Source organism: Sinocyclocheilus grahami, unplaced genomic scaffold, assembly GCF_001515645.1.
Source record: "Sinocyclocheilus grahami isolate Dianchi unplaced genomic scaffold, SAMN03320097.WGS_v1.1 scaffold106.1, whole genome shotgun sequence".
NCBI lineage: Eukaryota > Metazoa > Chordata > Actinopteri > Cypriniformes > Cyprinidae > Sinocyclocheilus > Sinocyclocheilus grahami.
The window spans coordinates 1,503,171-1,512,400 of NW_015505285.1; the positions used below are offsets into that span (position 1 = coordinate 1,503,171).

Genomic DNA, 9,230 nt, shown 5'->3' on the forward strand with positions numbered 1-9,230 from the left:
TTACATTACTGTTCATGCCAGCTCTCTCTAACTCACTGTGTCTGCGTTTCCTCGCAGCAAGGGTCACTGCAGGACAAGACTGACCTCACTGAACAATGGGTCTCATTCACTAAGCATGCGTACACACTTATTTGTTCGTAAAACCTGTGTGAAAACATTATTTTGTTCGTACTTATATCCACCTATTATTTTAATATATTATAAAAGATCATTTATTTCTGTGATGGCAAAGCTGATTTTTCAGCCTTTACTCTAGTCTTCGGTATCACATGATCCTTCAGAAATCATTCTAATATGCTGATTTGCTGCATTTCTAATTATTGTCATGTTGTGCCGCTTAATAATTTTGTGGAAACATGATGCATTTTTTTTTAGGATTTTTATATAGAGTTCAAGAGAACAACATTTATTTGAAATGTAATTTTTGTAGCATTGTAAATCTATTTACTGTCACTTTTGATCAGTTTAATAGGTCCTTGTTAAGTAAAAGTATAATTTTTTTTCAAAACAATTGTACTGACCCTAAACATTTAAACAGTAGTGTTCATTCATACTGTGTTTACTTGAGAAGGACATATTGACATATTTTTGCCCTTCTGCAGCTGTGAGGAGGAAGTGACAGAAGAGCACTTCCTAGCCGTTCAAGACCTTCTAGGCCTCATCGCGTCATTCACGCTTTTTGGCAAGGCTGAGCTGAAGGTCGCCATATGTGTGAACAACCCCCAACCACCAGGCTTCAGGTTCGACCCCACCCTGACTAACGGTAAGCCGCCATGACAGACAATGAGTGCCACTCTGCATCTCTGCTCCACCACCTCACAGTAACGCCATAGAAAAGGCAATTATGTCCAGGATGATGAAGTGTAGCTCTCCTCACTAACCCGGTTAAGCCACCCTGCATCCATTCTCCCCATCCATACAGCAATTCTCCATTCATCACCACCAGAGCACCTCACTCCTGAGAGAGAGAAAAACAGCCCTTTTTTAACCTTTATTTCATTTGATTTTGATGTGATTTTAATTATGGGTGAAATTCAATCTTATTACCCTCTGCAGCTATATTTATTTGCCATAAACATCAGATCACCTTTTTCCAAATAGCCAATCAGTCTTTTTCATATGTTGATGCATTTGAATGTTGATATAGTTCTAAATGTGGTTTAACTTCTTTAATGCATGCCATTTCACACGCTTTCGGCAAGCAAAAGTGTGATACATAAGTGTGATACTTGATGCAGAGTTACTCATTTGCATGAGCTCATTGATGTATGTAATGGCATCAATAATGCTGCTGTCTCACTATATACTTTTAGGAATGGCATTACAAATTGTTATAAATATAAATTACAAATTGTGTATTTACTGTATAGTATACATAAAGTCAATGAATGTAAGGTTATGCTACTCAAACATGCTGGAAAGTTATATTGGGACAGTCATGTTCATTACATCTCAAATCAGTATTTATCAAGATCATTTTATTTTATTTTATTTTTGCTGTACAAATAATTTTATTTGCTTATTTAATTTAATTAATTTAATTTAATTTAAATGTTTTCTCATTTTATTCTCATTCTTCACTGTACACTTCGTTTTTTTGACTAGAACGTCTGTAAATAAATGCTTAACTAGTTGCTTCTTTTTTCCCTTACACTTTCTATATGCCTGACTTTCTTTATATCTTCAGGTTCGCCAGTGAAGAACCTCACAGCCTTCAAAATCATCCAGTCCTCCTTCTTGCGGTCAGGCAACACGGTGATCTGTGGCCAAATCCTGCACACCATCCAGATGATCTGGTCTTGGGAAAAGGCTAACTTCTTCCTGCTGGAGTGGTCTCTGCAGTCTCTGGCTCAGCTGGCGGAGTGTGTGTGGCAGAAATCGCCACCTGTTCACCTAATTTTCTTCAAACTGCTTGAGACCGTCATCCTCCAGCTCTCCTACATCCCACATGAGACAATCAGAAAGGTCCAAGCTGTGTTGAAGCAGGGTTGTTCAGAGGCCTTCAACGTCGCAGCTCTGGACTGCTTCTACAGGCTCATCATGCACAGTGGATTGCTGTCTGAAGTCCTGAGTGATGGAGGACTGATGGAACAACTGTTGTATGAGCTTAAACGAAGGGCAAAGATAATCAGAAAGGCTGGTGTTGCTGGTAAGTCTTTTGGATTTCTCTGTATTTTGAATTACGGAAACAAGACTATTTGAAATGCAGATGCCTGATCCTGATTTGAGATCTTATTTATTGACAGTGAATGAAGTTGAGGAGAAGGCTGACAGCTATGAGAGGAAGTTGACCACCAACATTTTAAATGTGGTTGCAGCCCTGGCCTTCCAGTCAGTCAGAAACACTGGTTAGTTGAAGTCATTTTCTTTATAACTAGTATTTTAAAAAATCGAAGGTATAATTAAAGAAAAGTGTATTGGAGTATTTTTTTTACAATATTTTTTTTGTATATTTAATTGAATGTGTTACTTGCCATTTCTTTGTGACAATTATTTGCAGTGTGTGCAGGATATAATTAAAATAAACTACAATAAAACTAAAAACTATTAAATTAAAATAGATCAATAATAGCATTTTAGAATAAATAAATAACTTTATAATAAATTAAAAATATATAATTTGAGGTAAATAGTTTGAAACCACAGTACATTCAAAGTCATTATTCTGTATCTGATCAGTCTCTTTGATTTAATAGTGTTTATCAGGGACTTAGGGATGATTCCCTATGTGAAGATCTTTCTGGATGTTGAGCAGTTCCGCAGTCCTGCTCTGTGCATCCTGGAGCAGCTGTCGGAGGTCAATCCCGAGGAATACATGAGCACCGCCATCGGAGCCCTCTGCTCCTCCACTGAGAGCGAGATCAGACTCAAACAAGATCTCTTACAGGTATTTATTCCTTTGCTGCTTTTTATTTTTGGCTAACCCACATGCTTAGTCACATATGCCTGCTGAAAGGGCGGTTTTCCATATGTATTTATGACTTCCTGGTTTTTCCTGATTTCTTACGCATGTAAACATGTTGAAATACAAGTCACAGGTAATTCCAAAGCATGACTGGATTATAACTGAGTGAAAGTGACAAAGTGAAAGTGAAAGTGACGTGACATGTGGCCAAGTATGGTAACCCATACTCGGAATTAGTGCTCTGCATTTACCCATCCAAAGTGCGCACACACACAGCAGTGAACACACACAAACCGTGAACACACACCCGGAGCAGTGGGCAGCCATTTATGCTGCGGCGCCCGGGGAGCAGTTGGGGGTTCGGTGCCTTGCTCAAGGGCACCTCAGTCGTGGTATTGAAGGTGGGAGAGAGCGCTGTACATTCACTCCCCCCACCTACAATTCCTGCCGGTACGAGACTCGAACCCACAACCTTTGGGTTATGAGTCCGACTCTCTAACCATTAGGCCACCTAAATGGTGAGAGGACTCCTACTAAAACTAAACTGAGCTCAGGTATCATGTACCTGTCTGTAAATTCAGCTTCCATTCCTAATTCTAACAAATTATAACATGGTTGAAGCATAATGAGCCGGTGAATTTATTATATCAGCTTTTGGGAGCCTGATTCCATTATAGCCAAATTCAGATTGATTTGCTAATATACTGTTAGCTGTTAACTCAAGCTTCATTTGATTAAGCTTGCAGCCTTGTGGTGCGACACACACAAAATTATGAGGAATATCAGATCAGAGAATGTGAGAGAAATCCAATTATGCATAACTATGTTATTCAGTTACTGTACATGCCCATTTTTTAGATTCAAGCGCAGGAATACTAACCTGCAGACCATTAAGATGTAACTGGGTTAAGGCTGCTGACAATTGGATTCACCCCGACCACTCTGTGAAATGTGTCAAAGCCATTCTGATAACTTCTATTGGTCCTAATTAGGTTTGGGCTTCATTTTATGACACATTAGCTCTTTGATGTATTAGCATGGTAGATTGAATAAGGGTTCATCCATTTTGTGCTAGGCTCTTCGATACAGGAGACCCCTCCCGTTTCTCTTTTCATAGTGATGCATTATATCCAAACAGATATTCTGAACACTGGGTATGGGCATAGTAAAACCTAGTAACTAATTCCAGTGATATTGCTGATTGAAAAGCATTAACATTTGAAGTACACTACTGTTGAGAAGTTTGAGGTCAATAAGACATTTTTTTAATTAATACTTTTATTCCGCAAGTATTAAATTGATTAAAGGAACACTAAAGACATTTATAATGTTGCAAAGATTTTTATTGTAAATAAATGCTGTTCTTTTGAAATTTACATTCATCAAAGTATCCTAAAATAGTATCATGGTTTCAACAAGAGTATTAAGCAGCACAACTGTTTTCAACATTGATAATAAAAAGAAATGTTACCTAAGCAGTAAATCAGCATATTAGAATGATTTCTGAAGGGTCATGCGACACTGAAAACTGTAGTAATGGCTGCTGAAAATTAAGCTTGGCCTTCACAGAAGTAAATTACATTTTATTTTCCATTTATAATAGAAAACAGTTCTTTTAAATTGTAGTAATATAAAAAAAATTTTTACCATATTTTTGATTAAATAAATATAGCCTTAGTGATCATAGGAGACTTAAAAAAAAAAAAAAACTTACCAACCCAAGTAGTGTACTTGTAATAATCCCTTGTACCTTGCCTTTGGACAGTCTATCATGAAAGTTCTGGAAAACAGTTGGAACGCCTTCCGCACTTCTGGAGGCTTTACTGGCCTGCTCTCCATAGTCGTGGACATGGAAGGATCTCTGATGGAGGCACCAATGGGACCGTGGGCCTCATTGAGCCGCCAGAGCCTTGTTGAGCTGCTGCTCCTCACCCTACACACCCTCGCCCTTGCTGTGCACGTGCACCCCGTCAACGCCAATTTTTTCCACACAACCGGAGTCTGCGAGAAACTGGGTGATGCCCTGCTGCAGCTTGGCTGTTTCCAGAGAAGGGTCCCTATGGAAACAGACAAAGAAAGCTCAGACTGCAGGACTTTCCAAAAGTTTGTGGAGGCGGCGGAGAGGCCAGAACCTCAGTTGCCACCACCTTTAGGAGACTGTGTTAAACTACTGGGATTCCTGGAGCAATTTGCTACCGGTGTGAGCTTGGCTGCAGATCCATGCACAGGATTGCAGGATAATAATGAGGCTGGTGAGAGTCAGAGGACAGGGGAGCCATCCAATGAGGATGAGGCGTTCAATCACACCAGAGCCGCAAGTGTCTCATTTGAGTCAACAGACTCTGGGAGGTAGGTGCTCTCAATCATATGTATATATTTATAGAAATGAGATTGCTGTCTGTTTTTGTTTAGGTTAGTTTAGTTTTGTCTGGACAATTACATATAAATAATTCCAAAAAAATAAACTGCACAGCATGATAGTTTTTTGATACAGATGTCTAGACCTGAAAAGTCAGTAAATCAATACTGGGACAGTTTCTGCTTTGCTTTTTCTGTCTGTCTGTGATTGTTAAACATGTCATTGCTTATTCAGGGCTTACTATGACATCACCATTCTTCATCCTGGAGCTGTTAAGCTGATCATGATTCTTCTGCCTAGTATTTACTGTCCCAGTGACCCTTGTGTAAGTAAAACCACAAACATGTTCATATCTTCTACATAATTTGTATTTGGTGTAATAATTAAGAGGCAATAATGGCCTTGGATTAAATTAACAAATAAACAGCATAGAAGTGTGCACAAAATGCAATTTTTTTTAATGTCAGTCCAGCAAAATGTGCAAAAATTGGCCTCAGTAAGATTTTTAAAAGTTTTTATTATTACAATTACACATTATTACAATTTAAAGAACCGTTTTCTAATTTAATTGTTAGATTTTATACATTATTCTAATCTTCAGTGTCACATGATCCTTCAGAAATCATAATATGCTAATTTGGTGCTTAAGATACATTTCTTATTATTATTATCAGTGTTAAAAACAGTTTTCAGGATTCTTTAATAAATAGAAAGTTCGAAAAAACTAAATGTATTAATAGAAATACTTTATACCATTATTAATGTCTTTACTGTCACTTTTGATCGCTTTAATGCATCCTTGCTGAATAAAGGTATTATTTTCTTTAAAAAAAAATTACTGACCCAAAACCTTAAAATATGTGTTAGTTTTTGAGCATATACTACAATAATTGCAGACATTCTTTCCTTTAGTTGTCTGAAGAGCTACAACTGGCTGTGGCTCATCACGTGCAGACTCTGGTGAAGTCAGAAAGAAACAGGCAGATCATGTGTGAGTTTGGTCTGCTGTCCACATTGCTGACTCACTGCAAACATATCCTCATCGACAATTCCCATTCGCTACATCTGCCCATAGTACGGATCCTTGAGAAACTGGCATCTCAGTCCATGGATCACAAGTGCCTCAGGTCAGCATAAGCAGATGCCAATGCATTCCTCATGACAAATGTTGAATATATGATATGATGAATGTAGGTTTACATATTTTGTATGCCATTACAATAGTGTGCTTTATCTTAGGCGGTTCCTGTGTCTTGGGGATCCTCTGATGTGCAGTGGAGAAAATCGGCTTTCTGTCTCTTGTGAAGAGGCCAACAACAATACAAGTACAGTTCCTCCGAATCCTCACAGACTTCCTTTTTGGATTACTTCCTGTTTTATGAAAAACATTTGATCTTATTGTTACATCTTTTGATTGAAGAGACTATTTAGATTTTCACAATTTTCTGTTATCTATTGCAGACCAGACGAAAGACTCTGAAGAGGATAACAGGAAATCCTTAAAAAAGGCAATGAAAAGAAGTTTCAGTCTACTGAAAACATCTTCAGACAGTGGGACGGTAGTTCCTCTTCATAGAATCATAAGTCTTGTCTCTATCACATCGCCACGGAGCTTTCAGCCACACAAAGTCTCCAGTTCCCCTTCCTTTGTGGAGTTTGACATGACAGACAGTGGCTATGGGTATGTGTTTGCAGATATCCTCAGAAATGAATTGGTTTAGAACAATACAGATTTGTGTCCTTTAAAGCGGTGGTTGTCATCCAGGGGCAAAGGGCCACTGGGGCCTGCAAACTTGACAACACAGTGGCAACACAGGATGCCTTCAGATTATTTAAATGAATAACAATTGATATTCATATTATTTTTTTGATATTTAATATTCCAATACATTAATTATACATAACTTAAGTAAGAAAGTTAACTGAAATCTCATTTTCCTCTTCAATAACTATTGGTCTTATATAACATACTCTTCTTGAAACTTCTGGAATCAAAATGATTGTGGTAAATTCATACTGTATATTGACCCTCTAAGTTTCTGTTAATAGAAATTTTCTTTGAATATTATGTTGGGCAATAGTTGAGAACCATTATTTTAGGGACTTTTATATAAAAATAAAATTATTGAACATAGTGGTGATTTAAACTGAAAAAAGAAAAGTTGAATGGCACACGTTTTGGACCAGAGATTAAATTTACCAGAGGTTAAATCATTGCCAAATGTAAGACTGGAAGTAGAGTTACTGAAATATTAATGGGTAAATTCATACTGTATATTGACCCTCTAAGTTTCTGTTAATAGAAATTTTCTTTGAATATTATGTTGGGCAATAGTTGAGAACCATTATTTTAGGGACAATAAAATTATTGAACATAGTGGTGATTTAAACTGAAAAAAGAAAAGTTGAATGGCACACGTTTTGGACCAGAGGTTAAATTTACCAGAGGTTAAATCATTGCCAAATGTAAGACTGGAAGTAGAGTTACTGAAATATTAATTAAGCCTTAGTTATTATGCTAAATGACCACTAACAATTTTGTCTCCACAGATGTCTGTTTCTGCCATCACTTGCCACAATAAAAGGTGTCAGTGCAGATTTTATCTCTACAGGAGGCTTGGGCACTGGTAAGAAAATCTGTAGAATTACATTGTTGCATAAAATAATCTGAGATTCAAATGGAAACCCCATCTAAAACATGAGACATACAATTATTCTTTTGGTATGAAAATCTAATAAACTAATAAAATATTAGTTCCAAATTGATTTATCGCATCAGAAAGGTCTCATTTACTCATTTATGCATTTATAATATACAGATCCTGTTCTTCTTATATAATCTCCTCTTGTTTATCTCTGCAGACTGCAGAGGCTTCCCTCCTTCAGCCGGCCTGTCTTTCTCCTGCTGGTTTATGATCTGTAGGTTCAGCTCAGCCTGCGAATCCCACCCTGTGCGTCTGCTCACGGTAGTGCGCCACATGTCTCGTGCTGAGCAGCAGTTCAGCTGCCTGTCTGTCAGTATCTCTGCCACCGACGGCTGCTTGGTGATCTCCACTGAGGAGGAACCTTATCAGTTCTTAGGTGAAAATCTTCACTTCAGATGACCTTTTATTTACACCTTTAGTTTAGGCATGTATTATTTACAGTATTTATTTTATTCTACAGACATGATGGAGCCAGACGAGCAGACTCCCAGCGCGCTACCATCCTCAGTGCGGTTCAAATGTTCCAAACAGCTGATACCAGGCCAATGGCACCATCTTTGTCTGGTTATGGCCAAAGGAATCAAGAAGAGCTGTTTAGCCACTGTTTATCTGAATGCAACAGCAATTGGAAAAGCAAAGGTTTGTGCAGGAATTTAAATTAAGGATAGTTTTGAATGACATACTGTAAACGTCTCGGTTACTTGTGTAACCCTCGTTCCCTGAAGGAGGGAACGGAGACGTTACGTCAGTCTTGACTGACGAATTGGGATCTCGCCCGAGAGCCCAATCAACTTCGAGTGTAAACTAAACAAGCCAATGACAGTTGGCATGCGTGTTTCGCCACGTACACCCTGCGCGGGTATAAATAGAGCGCGAACGGGACAGAGCAGAACGATGGCTGGGTCTGCCTCCTCCAGGGGCAGCGCTTGCAAGTTCACCACCTGATCCCTGAAAGGCGTGGTGGGAACCTTGGGCACATATCCAGGCCGGGGTCTCAGGACAATGTGAGCGTTACCCATTCCGAATTCTACGCACGAATCGTCGGCCGAAAATACGAACGCAAAGTGGAGAAACGGTCTGTGTCGAGGGAGAATCGAGACGTGAAAGTACGCGTCCTTGGGATCGATCGCTGCGAACCAATCGAAAGGATGGATGCATTGAAAGATGCGTTTCTGCGTCAACATCCTGAACGGGAGCTTGTGAAGGGCCCGGTTCAGCATGCGCAGGTCCAGGATTGGTCGTAACCCACCGCCTTTCTTGG

General features: G+C 38.8%; 1 protein-coding gene across 1 annotated transcript in view; it reads left to right on the top strand.

The window, feature by feature from the left end:
- The window catches only part of wdfy4 (WDFY family member 4), a 46,221-nt gene that overhangs the window by 5,118 nt on the left and 31,873 nt on the right, over nt 1-9,230 (top strand). The window contains exons 8-19 of the mRNA XM_016276766.1: nt 603-763; nt 1,688-2,149; nt 2,247-2,348; nt 2,697-2,887; nt 4,671-5,254; nt 5,499-5,589; nt 6,177-6,391; nt 6,504-6,589; nt 6,726-6,945; nt 7,815-7,891; nt 8,127-8,345; nt 8,430-8,608. Of these exons, the coding sequence (XP_016132252.1) occupies nt 603-763; nt 1,688-2,149; nt 2,247-2,348; nt 2,697-2,887; nt 4,671-5,254; nt 5,499-5,589; nt 6,177-6,391; nt 6,504-6,589; nt 6,726-6,945; nt 7,815-7,891; nt 8,127-8,345; nt 8,430-8,608 (2,587 nt within the window). The remainder of the gene's footprint in view (nt 1-602; nt 764-1,687; nt 2,150-2,246; nt 2,349-2,696; nt 2,888-4,670; nt 5,255-5,498; nt 5,590-6,176; nt 6,392-6,503; nt 6,590-6,725; nt 6,946-7,814; nt 7,892-8,126; nt 8,346-8,429; nt 8,609-9,230) is intronic.